Source organism: Leopardus geoffroyi, chromosome E1 (assembly GCF_018350155.1).
Source record: "Leopardus geoffroyi isolate Oge1 chromosome E1, O.geoffroyi_Oge1_pat1.0, whole genome shotgun sequence".
Classification (NCBI taxonomy): Eukaryota; Metazoa; Chordata; class Mammalia; order Carnivora; family Felidae; genus Leopardus; species Leopardus geoffroyi.
In genome coordinates, this window is record NC_059330.1 from 45,331,998 (window position 1) to 45,347,847 (window position 15,850).

Sequence of the window (15,850 nt, forward strand, 5' to 3'; positions counted from 1 at the left end):
CATCTGCTCAGGGATGACCCCTTTCCAGAAGGGTGGCCCTCAGACCAGGCATAGTCAGTGTGTGTTTAGCATGGATGGGGTTTAGAAGAATATCTGGTTAAGAGAACAGGTTTCCAAGGGTGATTAAATTCCTTGAATACTAGGTAGACTGCCCCCCACCCAATAACAAAAATATTTCAAAAATAAGGAGAAGGACTTAGATTATCTATGGTTTCAAATTGTATATATACTTTTAACTAATCTAAGAAATTGACTTGGTTGTGTGCTATTCTTGTTTATTTTGTGCTTCCTATTGTGTATGTGGTGACTTTTCACCATCATGTTAAAATCTTCTGAGAGCTGTTTGGGTGTTAAAGTGACATTTTATTTTAAGCTTGTACTTGGATCAAAAAATACCTCCAGTAAACATGAGAATCTATATCTTAGATCAGAGAATCTATAAATTTTTGATATTCATTCTCAAATAGGGTGCTAGCATGCCCTAATATGCTTCATAGAAAACACAAGCTGCTCAGTTTCGGGATCCTGCAGGACGGTGTATGTCTACCTTTCATCGCAGTGCTTTTTGAAGGCCTCAAATTTCCCAGAGGCCTTCTAGTCCTCTCTAGTCCTGAGCCTGTTAGCTCTCAGGTCTGCTCCTCACCCTTACCCTGTTCTGCATCTTAGGGAAGATGACCCTTGTAGGCTGTTCTGCCAGGCTCCGGTGTCAGTTGTTGTTCAGCTGGGCTCAGCCACTGGGGAGACCGAGATGGTGGTGGGTAGGGACACTCCTCCCCCTCCCCGCTGTGATTCCAGTCTCTCTTGGTGACCCTGGGTTCAGGTTGCACCATCTCCGCCCTTTGGCCCTAGGGTGCTAATGGCTTCCTGTTCTAGATGATCTCTGGGGTGCCTCACTGGCCAGTTTATCCTCTCAGCTCTTCCATCATCCATGTGATCAATTCCCTGAGCTAAAACTAACTTCTCTGTTTTAAATACTCAGGTGGTTTTTATTTCCTGGCTAGATCCTGAGTGATACAACCATATTGTCACAGCTTAGGATCGTTTAAAAGGTCTTCATCTCTCAGGAATACTCAAACAATTCAGGAATCCTTACTTCAGTTTATAATTCCCTTAGAAGATAGACACATGACCCTTCATGCCACAAATGGTATGTAGTTTTAAATTTGGGTCTGTATGATGAATTGATATAAGTGAAGGAAAAAACTCACACTATGCAATAGCATATTTGTTAGAACAACAGATACTGTACTTTTAAAAGTTCTCTTGTGTTTAGCAAAAAGCAATTATATACAGTATTGTGCCAAACTACCATGAGACGTGACATGAAACCAGTTCTTGGGACGTGGGCAAACCCTAGATTTTTTCTCACTGTCAGCGCTTAGGATCATTTGAAATGTTTGCATTGAGACTTGTATGCTTGAGTACCATATGCTTGTTTAGAACTGGAGCACGGTGTGGAAATGTGTAGGAGACCCCTCTAGAAAGATAATCTAGCTTAAGTACATTACAGTTCTTGTCATTGTTCTTATAGACTAGATTTAAGAAGAGGTATGCGTGGGCGAATTGTAGCACAACAGATTCCAGTGTGGAGGGTGTGAAGGCTCTTCACCAGGAGAGAAAGCAGTTTCCTTCCTGGCAAACACTCAGGTAGCTAATACTGAATAAAGAATAGAAGAGTACTTTAAGGACTAAAGAACAGAGCAAGAAGCTAATTAAAGTTTTCGCTGGGGCTGGTTTAGGTAGTCTTGATTTGCTTGCTGTTTCCCACAGTCAAATGTTGGTTTATTTGTCTTTAGGTTTTGTACAGTATTAGAGTACTGTGAGGGAAATGATCTGGACTTCTACCTGAAACAGCACAAATTAATGTCGGAGAAAGAGGCCCGGTCCATTATCATGCAGATTGTGAATGCTTTAAAGTACTTAAATGAAATAAAACCTCCCATCATACACTATGACCTCAAACCAGGTATGTCTGACTTTTAGGTGACAGTATTGATGGCTTTTCTCTGATCTTAAAAGTGACTTCTAATCTGATAAAGTTAGAGAATGTGGCAGGAGCCTAGAAGGCCTAGTAATATCTGGCTTTGCCTGGGTAGGTGTGGGAATGAAAGAGGCCCAGCCACACAATGCTGGGTTTGAGAGGATGAGTCGGATGAAATGCTCTGGAGAAACGATGCCCTTGTCTGTAGAGCCAGGGCGGGTCACCATGTCAGCCCGATTTAGCAAGGCCTGCTCTGGGTGAGCTCCATTTCACACTACATAGTAGTCCTCTAGTCCAAGTCTTTTCGACGAAAGTGCCTCCAAATTAATGACTTATTTTGCAGGTATGCCTCCCATTTCATTAAATTCGAACAGATTTACAGCTTTCTGTATGGTTACCATCTAATTTCAGTAGTCCTCAGCAAACAGTAGAGGGCAGTTAGACTTTTTACCTCTGTTTTTTTTGTTTTTGTTTTTAAATGTTTCTTTATTTTCACGATAGAGAGGCAGTGCGAGCAGGGAAGGGGCAGAGAGGGAGGGAGACACGGAATCTGAAGCAGGCTCCAGGCTCCGAGCTGTCAGCACAGAGCCCGGTGTGGGGCTCTAACCCACAAACCATGAGATTATGACCTGAGCTGAAGTTGGACGCTTAACCGACTGAGCCACCCAGGCGCCCCACCTCTGTTTTTTTTGTCATCATCCTCAGTTGTTTTTTAGAAGTCTGCATATGTTCTCTGTAGACAGCTGGAACCAGCTTTGGCTTGGGTGTTGGGAAGATGGTTCCCATTTACCTCCTGGTGGGCACAGTTGTTAACTCTGCTTTCCTCTACTGGTAGCTACGTATTAAATCTCACTATTCACTATTCTTTAATGTTCTAATACAATTCAAATGACAAAAAAAGTCGTAATGAAGTGGTTTTTAAAACAACAGCTATTTGTGTTACTGGGTTTTCCAGCACTGAATCCAATACATTTTCCCATCATAGGAACTGTAGGTGGCACTGTGGTACTAGTTTTGATTCCCTTGTGTGGTTTTTTTTTTTTTTTTCCTTTGGGTTTTTGTTTTTTTTTTTGTTTTTTTTTTTTTTGTTTTTTTTTTTTTCCCGGTCCTGAAACTACTGTTCTAAACAGGGTGGTTTAGAGATTGTTACTGAAAGCTCAGATGAAACTTTCCCACCATTTTTGACCAGCCGTCCAAATGATATTTTACTTTGGCGAGTTGCTATTTTTTTTCCACTGCTCATAGTGGTGGTTTTGGCACATCTAGCAGGTGATTCTTGGAAAATGGAAGTTTGCAGCCAGACACTGAGGACTCTCCTCTAGCATCCAGAGTCCAGATCATTTTATTCCACGAATTTAGATGTTTGCTATTACGTGCCGAGAGTTTGAGTTCACTTGTCCCCTTCTTGTCTGTTTTACCTTGAACTTTTCTCTTAATTAGTAAGTCTCTTTTTATTCATGAAGATTTTCATCTTTTTAGGTAATATTCTTTTAGTAAATGGTACAGCATGTGGAGAGATAAAAATCACAGATTTTGGTCTTTCCAAGATCATGGACGATGATAGCTACAATTCAGTGGATGGCATGGAGCTAACGTCACAAGGTGCTGGTACTTATTGGTAGGTATCTGGGAGATCTGCCAGGTTGGCTGGTGGAGATATGGCTGTGCTATACTGAAATGTTGGTAATTGATCATTAATAACTACATCCTGTCTTAGGCAAAATGCAGTAAACCAAAGTAGATTTTCCTCCCCAAATATTACTGCCTTTTCGGCCGTTTGACTCTCTGTATTTATATTAACTTGTCTTAATTTTTCTTTCCTTTCTTGAAAACCATTGAGAGAGATTATATATGGCCAGGTGTTGGAGTTGTGTGTTTCTTTAGAGCTGGCCCTATGGAGTAGGGAGAGAACGAGATTGCTCCTGTGTATTTAAAGAATGGCCCTAAATTTTTTTCAGTACAAATGTAGGTCTCTTGTTATGGGTTAATGGGATGAGGGATTCATTTCTAGAGTTGCCTACGGATGATGCCCTGTCAAGAACTAAGAAGTTGTAAAGATCAGTATGTAAAGTAACCCCAGCATCCCTTGAAATCTAAACAGGAAAAAAGTGAGCACAGTTTGCAAAGAAATTTATCCGTACCCATCAGCCATGTTCTAAAATGTTTTGAGCCACATTTCTTCCCATCTGTTGTCACTCGTCTCCGCACCACCACCCTACCCCAGCTAGCTCTACCTGCTTATTCCATGACCTCTTATTTCTGCCTGCTTTTGACAGCAGGAGCCGTAAAAGATACCTACAGCCCTAACAACTCACTTTGTGATTGTAAAGGTGTGTTAACAGAGCTTTCTTTTTCCTTCTGAGGTGGTAACAGAAAGCTGCCAATTGGACATTTGATTCCAAACTGAGGTTGGGGGCAGTGTAGAAGTCCCACATATATTAAACCCCAGGGTCAGTTGGTCAGATCACTTAACTTTGAGACTGGAGGGCCCTAGGCCTTAGCAGAATACTGACTGCCTGGGAATGAGGGCGTTGATTGGAAGCAGACAGAGAAGGGAGAGTATCGTTTACAGCTCACAGGATGAGCTTTATTCTCATCAGTCTGATCATATGTAAATTATGTATATTAGAGAATCCATCAAATCCTTAGAAAAGCATCATGTGCACAAAATTCCTACTCTTCATTGCTCCTTATTTTTTGTGGAGATGGTACCTATAGTGAAAATCAGTCCCTAAATTAAACCTTTGAGATCCTGGGTTTAAAATAGAAGCTACATTTACAGTGTTTATTTACTATGGTGGTTATTGTGGGTTAGTGTTCCTGTCACTAAATGGCACAAAAATATCTGTTGTTGGAAATTCTGGAAACAGGTCTATACCTCTGCTATATAAATTCACTGAAACTTAGATTTTAGCTTTTTTGTTTGGTAACTTGTTCTTATAAAAAGTTAAGCCTTTTTGTGTTAAATTCCTTTTCTCATTGCTACCTATTGCTGTATTTGCTGAGCTATAAAAATTCAGTGGTTGGAATTTAAATAATAATTATGTGATGTTTGGGATTTGCTTCAGAGTAATCTGTTGGTGGGGGGAGGGGTGTATATGAACAGAGATTGGCCCCATGTTGATAATTATTGAAGCTCAATGATGGTTACTTGGGGGTTCATTTTACTGTTCTTTCTACTTTAGATTATATTTGGAGATTATTTTCATAACAAAAAGAGGTAAAAAGGGGGCTACTGAGAAAACTTAATTCTGTGGGTTCCTCTGAAGGTTTAAAAAATCTCCATATTGGTAGTGCTAAGCATTGTCATAATCACACTCCTCATATGTCATCCTCTTAGGTCCTAGAGGATCGATACAAACAGGGTGGGAAGACATAACAAATTCTAGGCAACGGTTTGCAGTATTTTGGTAGTTGCAGTGTTTGGTAGAATTCTTCTACATTGAATACTACTTTTTTAAAAAAATATTTTATTCTTAAGTAATCTCTATACCCAGCATGGGGGCTCAAACTCATAATCGTGAGATCAGCGCGTGCTCCACTGACTGAGCCAGCCAGGTGCCCTCAATACTACTTATAAATAAATGACCTATAGATTAGGCCCTGAGAATCCTGTTTCTGTAGGATGATTTTATTGTGACAGAATGTGCAATTATGTTTTTAAACATAATTTCGTGCAATATCATAGAACCGTCCTCTACTCTCTCCCGAAGTCCTTGATAGGGAATTAGAGTGCTTATTATTGTCAGTATTATTTGGGTGAAGAACTAGTTTATTTCTTCATTTATACATGGGGAAACTGAGACCTAGAAAGTGACTTTTCCAGACTGATACTGTCAAGTGGCAGTCAACGTCTTTTTTTTTTTTTTTTTTTAAATCAATGTCTTTTGTACTGTGAATATTTGGCTAAATTATTACTCATCATTTGGACAAATTCAACAACTTCTGTCCTTCTCTACCACCTCCACAAGAGTTATAAATACATTAAAATGATCATTTTGGATCCAAGGTTCTATTTGTTGTTTATGCAAGATCATATTTAAATTATGTATGTTAAAGAATCAAGAACCGTGAAAAGTCAGGTTCAGGGAGGTTTTAGTGACATTTGGAAGAGCTGTTCTTTTTATTCTTTTTCCTATATTCTTGTTACTTTGCTTTTTTCCCCACTTCATGAGTTCAGTGTGTGTTTTGGCTAACAGTTTTCATTGTGAAGTAATAATGTAGGTCAGTGGTCTTAATCATCCCCAAATGTCTGTTAAAAATAAATAAATAAGAAACAAGAACATAAGACTAAACTTTTTTAAAAGAAAAGAAAAAAGCCCATCATGGAACATTTTCTTCCTCTCAGCTCTTGTGGCCCCCTTCGAGTTGTAAGTTTAGATTTTTATACCGGAAGCACAGCAGGGTCTAAAATAAAGAATTTTTCACAGAATTGATTTTGCCAGCATGAAATCTGCAGAAATCGATCTGTTATCTTCAGAATGCTGCCTTCCAGCTGTGCCATGGCTAAGACCCCAGGCAGTGAGTGGAAGCGTATTTGTTTGGTTTCCTAAATGCCAAGAGGCACTTACCTTCCACACCATACAATTTGGTGTGGTTCGCTGTGCAGCCAGTCTTTTTCCAAGCCAGGAGTGGGTGGGGAGGGAAGGAATTCAGATGAGGATTGAGTTGTGCTAACCACTAGTTTGGTGGGCTTTTTCTCCCCTATTTGTTAGTCTTCAGGAAGCCCCTGATCACCCTTCAAGTGGGCAACACAAAATACCCTTTGATAACTTGGAGTGTAGTATCACCATTTATTATATATTGTAGTTATTCCCAGTCCAGATTTTACAAAGAGAGCTACCTTATGAAGGCAGACAGCCCCTCCCCTCAGAGATTAATACTGGGTTCTGAATGCATTTGGACTTTTATTATTTTTTTAAATGTTTGTTTATTTTAGAGTGAGAGCGTGTGTGCAAGCAGGGGAGGGGCAAAGAGAGAGGGGGCAGAGGATCCAAAGCGGGCTCTGTGCTGACAGCAGAGAACCTTATGCGGGGCTCGAACCCATGAACTGCAAGATCATAACCTGAGCCAAAGTTGGACGCTCAACAGACTGAGCCACCCAGGCACCACCCCCCGCTCCTTTGGACTTCTAACATAGTTATTTTAGAGACAGTCCTCTTTCTCAGCCAACGTGAAAGCAAACCCACACCACTTCAAGTTGTGTTTTGATGTTTGTTGCTGCAGCTCTTATAAAAGGGAATGCACTTCTTTTGTGTTCCCCCTCCTTTTTGGAACTTGTTGAATGACACTCCTATTAGGCGCAACCCTGGGAAAAGATGCTGTGGTGGGTGAAACGGGGGCCAGGGGGAGAATATTTGCCTCTCTCGGTGAACTGAGAAATGTATTTTAAGGCTTTTAGGACATGCTGCCTCCTTAAGTCACAGTGTTTTCTCACGGACTTTCCCCAGCAAGGCCCAAGTCGCTTTTTCGTCTAAATTTCAGTTAAAATTGAGATATTTTTATTTCCCACAAGGTCTTCTACTTTGCCTTTTTGTATATGTCCTAGATTTATACAGTCATTTTATTTTCCTTTTGTCCCAGGTATTTACCACCAGAGTGTTTTGTGGTTGGGAAAGAGCCACCAAAGATCTCAAATAAAGTTGATGTCTGGTCAGTGGGTGTGATCTTTTACCAGTGTCTTTATGGAAGGAAGGTAAGGAAGGTCGGATGTGGTGGCTTGATATCTGGCTTGGGTGGCACATGTATGCACTGGCATGGTGTCCGTTATTCTCTTGGAATTAATCGTTTGGTTATACAGAACTTTTGGATGTGGTTTGAGGAAAACACAGACAACAATAACAGCTTTATGCATAAGCAGAACTTTTCAACAGAGTACCTAATGAATTTCACTGGGCTATTGAAAAACATACATTTTTACCGTTTTCAATTAGATCCAGGATCGGTTTTGATTCTGATAATATGTATAAGGAATTATATGACCTGGTTTATTTCAAATATACAGTTGTCCCAGGAGGCATTCTTCAGGGTCCCACGGACTGGAACTTGGAAAATCTACAGGGGTCTTCATTCCCAGCTACCCCAGTAGTTAAAGCTATTATTAATAAAAGCGTGGTTTCTATCTTCTGTACTGGGGAGATGTAGTGTTAGAAAATATTCACCATCTGTTACCTCTGGATCAAGGTGATAGGTCATTTGGACACATAATAACCTAGGTAGTGAACTGTACCTAATGAATTGTTCACATTTATGTTTTCCTTATGAGAATGCTCCCTTAGGGTAAACATATATACTAGGATACAGGGCACATATAGCCGTATTTTTGCTGTCAGTGTGTTATAAATAATCAAAATTTGTAGGTGGTTCCAACAGTGTAGGTTGTGAGTATAAGCCATTTGGGGGTTCTGCGACTCCCCTGGACTCTTAATACTTTTGTTACGATCCCTAGACCAAGCTCTTAATTTAGATTTCAGCTTCCTCTTTAACTTCTCCTTGGTCTTTCTTTTCTTTTCTTTTCTTTTCTTTTCTTTTCTTTTCTTTTCTTTTCTTTTTAATTTATTTTTGAGAGAGAGAGAGAGAGAGAGACAGAGTGTGAGTGGGGGAGGGGCCGAGAGAGAGGGAGACACAGAATCTGAAGCAGGCTTCAGGCTCTGAACTATCAGCACAGAGCCTGACCTGGGGCTCGAACTCACAAGCCATGAGATTATGACCTGAGCTGAAGTTGGATGTTTAACTGACAGAGCCACCCAGGCGCCCCTTGGTCTTTGTTTCTGTATCTTACCCTTTGTAATATGGGGAAACTTCAGAGCCAGTAATGGTTAATTATATTATTATCATTATTATTATTATTATTATTATTATTATTATTAGGTTTTATTTTTAAGTAACCTCTACACCCAACGTTGGGCTCGAACTCATGGGCCCAACATCAAGAGTTGGGTGCTCCACTGACTGAGCCAGTCAGGCATCCCAAGTAGGAGTTAATTATTATTTATACTCTCTGATAATGAGGAAGTACTGCTGATAATGTTGGTAGAGGTTATGTAGAAAGAATTGTGATCTCTTAGTAGAAACATTGTAGAGATGACACTAAACTTGAACTTGTATTTTAAGGCTATTAGAAAATGGCACATTGGGGCACAGATGAAGCCGCTAAGTAACCCCAGCTTTTATTCCACGCTCCTGTTCTTATTCCGTCTCCTGTTTACTTCCTTTTCCTCTGTCTTTATCTGGGTCTTGGGTCTGCCAGTGGCACACATGTGTACTACTTAAGCCTACAGTTGTCACTCAGGGCAGAAGAGGTTGCCGGTTCCTCCTAGGATGGTTTTTGTTGTCAGCAAATCTCAACAGAGGTACTATCCTGTGGCAGACGCTGCTTCCAGTGCCAGCCCTGCCTTAACCTCCGTGTTGGACCGTGAGCTTGTTAGTACTTAAGCTCTGACCCTTTCCACCCCTTACCTATAAAAAGAGAGCGAGGAGACCATCTCCGAAGTTCTTTCTAGCAGTTCTCATCAAAGCAGATCTTCTCCTTTCCCTTCACTATGGTTTTGAATTGTGTTCTCTTTAATTTTAACCACAGGCCCACCTTTGTTTGTTTCGTTTTTATCTGATAGCCTTTTGGCCACAACCAGTCCCAGCAAGACATTCTACAAGAAAATACTATTCTTAAAGCTACTGAAGTGCAGTTCCCGCCAAAGCCAGTAGTAACACCTGAAGCAAAGGTAAGTTTTGACCTACTGGTCAGCAGGAAACAACTGCTGTTTTCTGGATTATCAGTACAAAATTCAAGAGTCATTAAAAGCCTTCTCCCCCTTCTAAATGTGTATTTTTTCAAACCCTTACCCTCTTCACCCGCTCTCCTACAACAGATACTTACCGAGTGCCTGTCGAGTACTAGACACTGTACTAAGTCATAGAGAGGGAACGGTGAGTGTGTAGCAATGAAGTACAGACAAGTTCCCTGCCTGCTAGGAGGTTCTGTTCCACCAGGTGAGACGAACAGTAACTAACAACGGTTCCATCTCAGATGGTGATAGAGATTATGAAGAAAAAGAAAGGGAGGGTACAGGGGTGTGGGAGCAGGAAGTGATGTTTTTGAGCAGTCTTGAATAATGTGATGGCGGGAGCCCTGTGTAGATTTGGGAGAAGAATTTTTTTTTTTTTAAGTTTATTTATTTTGAGAGACAGAGCAGAGGAGGGGCAGAGAGAGAGGGAGAGAGAGAATGCCAGGCAGGCTCCATGCTGTCAGCAGAGAGCCCCACGCAGGGCTCGAACTCATGAACCCTGAGATCATGACCTGAGCTGAAGCCAAGAGTCAGACGCTCAACCGACTGAGCCACCTAGGCACCCCTAAGTTTGTTTATTTTTGAGAGAGAGCACACGAGTGCGAGCAGGAGAGGTGCAGAGACAGGGAGAGAGAATCCCAAGCAGGCTCCGTGCTGTCAGTGCACAGTCCCAGCTCGGGCTCAGTTCCACGAATTGTGAGATCATGCCCTGAGCCAGAATCAAGAGTGGGTCGCTTAACCGACTGAGCCACCCAGGTGCCCGGGGAGAAGAATATTTTAGGCAGAGAAGCGCACGAAGCTCAGATGTGAGGACAAGCTCAGCAGATCCATAGAACAGGCAGAACAGAGGGGAGTATGGTAGGCAGGGCAGAGGATGCAGGAGGAACAGAGGAGAGTGTGGTAGGCAGGGCAGAGGCTGCAGGGCAGATTGTAGACCGAGATGGGAGAGATGGGAAGCATAGGAAGGTTTTACTCAAGGCAGCCGTGTGATCTGATGGCTGTTTCAAAAGCCTGCCCTGGAGGCTGTGTAGAAAGAAAGTTCAAGGTGGGAGTTTGACCAGTATTGTATCCAACCCAAAGTAACCCATTTAACTCAAGTTACCGTGTCACATATCTCACTAAGAAGGGTCATCTTAAAGGCCAAGGATTATTAAGTTTATTTCTGTGAATGCATTTTTATCTTCCAAATACTTTAATCAGGCAGCTACCTACAGGTGTTTTTTATTTTGGAAAACCAGGATTGTTGTTATACTTATGTGTTTCATTAATTAAACATGGAAAAAAAATAATACATTTCGTGTTTTAGGTTGTTTTTTTTTTTAAGTAGGCTCCACGCCCAGTGCCAAGCCCAACACCGGGCTTGAACTCAACGACCCTGAGATCAAGACCTGAGCTGAGATCAAGCGTCGGATGCTTAACCGACTGAGCCACCCAAGCGTCCCTGGATTTTTTTTTAAATAGGCTTTGTTAGACTTTATTTTTTAAAGCAGTTTTAGATTCATGGCAACACTGAGCAGAAAGTAGAGAATTCCCATGTACTTCTGTCCCCACACATGCACAACTTCCCTCACTGTCAGCATTGTGCACCAGAATGAGACATTTGTTACCCTCGATGGACCCTACATTGGGACATTATGATCACCTGAATGTAAAGTGTGATCTTTGGGTGATAATGACATTTTAGATTTTTAAAAGTCCAATTCCTGTATTTAAAATAATTGCATTATGAGACTTTGATTAAAATGGTCTGGTTAAAAAATAGGAAAAGATAAACCATCTGTTTAAGGGCCTCTGTGATACAAATTATAGAAACTGATCCTGTGTAGCCCTTCATACCTAGCACAAAGGAAGCTTCCATGTTGGTAGTAAATTAGGATTCTTTTTTTTTTTTTTTTAAGTTTATTGTGAGAGAATGAGCTAATGCAGATGAGCGGTGGCGGGGGGGGGGGGGGGGGGGGCGGCGGCACAGAGAGAAGGAGAAAGAGAACATGGAGGCTGATGTGGGGCTTGAACTCAGGAACCACAAGATCATGACCTGAGCTGAAATCAAGAGTCGATGCCCAACCGAGCCACCCAGGCGCCACTAAATTAGGATTCTGAATGAAACCCCACTCATAGCATGATTCTCTGTCTGCAGAGCTCTTGGGGAAACAAGTCCTGTTCAGGTTTTCTTTAGTACTTAGGTGTGTGCCTCATCATTTGCTTGATCACCTTTTAGGGAAGAATGTGATACACAAGGCAAGCATTTACCAATCTGTGACACGTTGTAGTGTTAGTGTTGGTCTCCTCACCCTGCACGTGGCGGTGGTTTGTCATTACAATTTTTACTTCCTCAGGATGTGGCGAGTTCACATGAGGCCGTGATTTGTACACACAGGACCATTAGGTTAGATGTGCCTGTGTAAACCGTCCAAGGCAGAGAGATTTTTGCGTTGGTCTTTGTGCTTTGGGGGCAGAGGTCTCTAGAGGCCAGGTCATGCCCCATTCCCACTCAGGAATGGCTCAGGTGCCTCTGTCAGGGAAGGAGCCCGTGGTCACAGAGAGGTGCTGCTGCCCGTGTGTCTCCTTGCCTGGTCCTCTCCGGGCGTGATTTCTGGGAAAGGCCCCGAGCCCCTTCTCTTTATAGAGGGTGTTTGCTCTGGGCCTGGGCCCTGGCAGCTGCCACAGAGCCTCAGGGTTCCCTCTGGGAGCAGCAGGATTATCTGCCTCAGGCTTCTTCAAGAAACTTTCCTTTCAGGCGTTTATTCGACGATGCTTGGCCTACCGAAAGGAGGACCGCATCGATGTCCAGCAGCTGGCCTGTGACCCCTACTTGCTGCCTCACATCCGAAAGTCGGTCTCCACGAGTAGCCCTGCTGGAGCTGCTATTGCATCGACCTCGGGGGCGTCCAATAACAGTTCTTCGAATTGAGACCCACTCCTAGGCTGCAAACTGTTCAGCACACACAGAGTGGACAAATGGCATTCAGCAGCGGGTTTGGAACATAGCGAATCCGAATGGATCTCATGAAACCTGTACCAGGTGCTTTTATTTTCTTGCTTTTTTCCCATCCATAGAGCATGACAGCATCGATTCTCATTGAGGAGAAGCCTTGGGCAGCTCTGGCCAGGCCTCGTAGGAAAAGGCCCCGCCCGAGGTTCCGGCGTCAACGGCCACTACGTGTGGCTGCTCTGAGTGAGGAAAAAATGAAAAAGAAAAACTGGTTCCATGTACTGTGAACTTGAAAACATGCAGACTCAGGGGGGTCCCTGATGCAGTGCTTCAGATGAAGAATGTGGACTTGAAAATACAGACTGGGCTAGTCCAGTGTCTATATTTAAACTTGTTCTTTTCTTTTAATAAAGTTTAGGTAACATCTCCTGAAAAGCTTGTAGCACAAAGGCTCAGCTGGGGATGGTGTTTGACTTCGGAGGAAAAAAAGTTGCTATTGCCCGTTAAAGGCACTAGAGTTAGTGTTTTATCCCTAAATAATTTCAATTTTTAAAAACATGCAGCTTCCCTCCCCCCTTTTTTTATTTTTGAAAGAATACATTTGGTCATAAAGTGAAACCCGTATTAGCAAGTACGTGGCAATGTTCATTCCAGTCAGATGCAGCTTTCTCCTCCGTCTGGTCTCCTGTTTGCAATTGCTTCCCTCATCTCAGTAGGGAAAACGTCGAGTGGCAGGACTGAGATGTGTGGGGCTTTGCCATTGGACAAAGAACGAGGTTAGAAGCCCGCAGCTTGGAGTCTCTAGGTTTTCAACTATTTCTTCACAATTTGAACACTTGACGGTTGTCCCTTTTAATTTATTTGAAGTGCTATTTTTTTAAATAAAGGTTCATCTGTCCATGCAGTCCTCTTGAATTCTCTGAATGTAGTAACTATCAAAAAACTGTTCCAGAGGTAGGCAGAAAATGGGCCAGGGAGCCAAATGCTCCAGGGATCAGGAGGTCCTACCTGCGGTCTCTGTGTGCTTGCTAAATGGTGTAACTTTCTTGTTAACCACGATATTAAAACTTGATCAGCTCATAAGCTTTCCTCTGTTAGATCTTTTGGCAGGAAACAACCTCCAAGCCTCTAAATTTTGTGGGTGTGTGCTGATGTGTGTGTCTGTGTGTGCATGTGCACACACGCTTTGTCTAACTCACCTTAATAGATTGATCAAGTGGAATTAAAAAAATAATTGCAGGGAGATAGGCATTCTGAATATGAACATTCTTTTGGAGCTCTTGTTTTTTTGTTTTGTTTTGTTTTTTTACATTCGGTCATTTCTGAGATGTGTGATCAGCTGAAGACAGAGCTGAAACGGGAGATGTGCGGCCCCACGTGCCCTTGAAACAGCACAGCACTCGACAGTAGGGAGGGGAGGAGGCCAGAGCCTGAGCATGTGGTAGCCAGCTTGGAATGTTACTGACATATGTGGCAAGAGGGCTCAGCCAGAAATATTTAAAGATGCAGCATTCAGGCATGCGAGTTCCCTGGGCAGGGGGAGGGCAGTCAGGAAGGGCAGAGAGCTCTCAGATAACTGTAGTCTGTCTTTCACGTGTGAAAAATGTCACTGGTGACACTTGCGCTGGGACCTTTGTTGGTTTTGTGGACCTGCTCTGCCCCAGTCTCCCCAGTACCGGGAGATCTTAGGGGAAGAGGGGGTAATCCCAGTTGGAGAGATGTTTGTGGGTAGATACGGTCTGCGGAACTCTGAACGGAAGGAAGTCGGTCCAGGAGTCCTCGGTGCCCCCAGCTTTCCATTTTATCATCGCAAGTGTCTATGCACGGGTCGTACACATGATCTATGTCTGTGTGTGTTTGTGTAGTACCTTTTTTTAACCATTACTTTCAAGCTGTTAAGCAGAGAGTCCCTACAGGGTCTCGGGTTGAGCACGACCCTGAAAACCCTGAGAGGATGGTGTCTGCATATGTGAACAGACGGAGGAGGTGAGACTTACTCAGCGTTATTACGTTCTCTTCCTTGTTTTCTTCTCGTGCAGTGATCTTGCGAGACCTTTTTTTTCTTAAGGTTGAAAGAATGCCGCTTCTTTGAGCCGTCCCTCTAACTTCCCGCCGCCTTCTCCCCATGTGCTTAGTTAGAAGTGAAGCTTCAGGACTTTATCTGTCCATCTGTCTTTTCTCCCCTCGCCCTGTCTCCTCGCTTCCCTCGGGTCTGGGGCCTGGTTGGAGCTGACGGGGCTCGCTTGAGTCTGGGCAAGGCCTCTTTCCACTGCATGGACTAGCCCCGGAGAACATGCGGAACGCTGACTTTTTCTAGACTTTTAAGTAGCCAGTGAAATCACGAAGTGGGGTTCTTCCATGACATATTTTGTTAATATGGGTTTCACTTTTTTCAAGGATGATCCCTTATTGCCACAACTGATTTACTTTAAACAATGACAAAAAAAAAAAATGTGTATTAATTTGTAATTAAATCCAGTCAGACTGTTTTGGACTTTCCCAACTTGGGGGGTGGGGTGGGGAGGATATTAAAATAAGTTTCAAGAAGTGAATCTCCCAGCCTCTTGATTTTGCTCTAGTTCTTAGCTTCAAACAGGGCTCTTAGCATTTAGGGGGCGGGTAGGTAGGGGAGTCCTGCAGCTGACCGAGTCCCAGTGGACATCGCAGGCATGATGGCCATGTGTCGATTCGTAGAACACGTTTCGTACCTCCAGTGTGCCAGCAACTAATGCTTGTTGGTGGGGATACAGCAGTGAACAGGATAGGGAAAGCCCACAGCCATCGGATTGCAACCCAGGGGTGAAGGCTCTGGGCCCAGGAAGGGAAGGGATACAGGGCTCTGATGGGAATGAATCGGGCTCCAACTTAACCATCAGGAGATGGGCAGCTTTACATGGAGACTTGCTGCTGAGAGCGGTATGTACCCCACTTGTGTGGCCGACCCACACACACCTGCTATCCTCTGCCTTTCCCCCAGTGCTGTGAGGACAGGTTTTCCTCCAGGTGAGAAGATGAGCAGTCAAGGAGCTCTTGGTTTCCTCATTTAGAAAAAAACTCTCTTTAAACACAGTCATCTCCTAGAATGCTAGAGCTAGAAGAATCTTCAGGTCCAGCTCCTCGCTTCTAAGAAGGCGACATTTACAACTAGCCTGA

General features: G+C 43.1%; 1 protein-coding gene across 12 annotated transcripts in view; it reads left to right on the forward strand.

The window, feature by feature from the left end:
• TLK2 (tousled like kinase 2) overlaps nt 1–13,601 on the forward strand; it is a 114,030-nt gene extending 100,429 nt beyond the window's left edge. For all 12 annotated transcript variants that reach the window (XM_045489362.1, XM_045489360.1, XM_045489368.1 and 9 more), the window contains 5 exons: nt 1,797–1,966; nt 3,461–3,599; nt 7,565–7,676; nt 9,595–9,702; nt 12,503–13,601. In XM_045489362.1, coding sequence (XP_045345318.1) covers nt 1,797–1,966; nt 3,461–3,599; nt 7,565–7,676; nt 9,595–9,702; nt 12,503–12,676 — 703 coding nt within the window. In that variant the 3' untranslated portion in view covers nt 12,677–13,601. The remainder of the gene's footprint in view (nt 1–1,796; nt 1,967–3,460; nt 3,600–7,564; nt 7,677–9,594; nt 9,703–12,502) is intronic.
• Nucleotides 13,602–15,850: the final 2,249 nt, after the last annotated feature.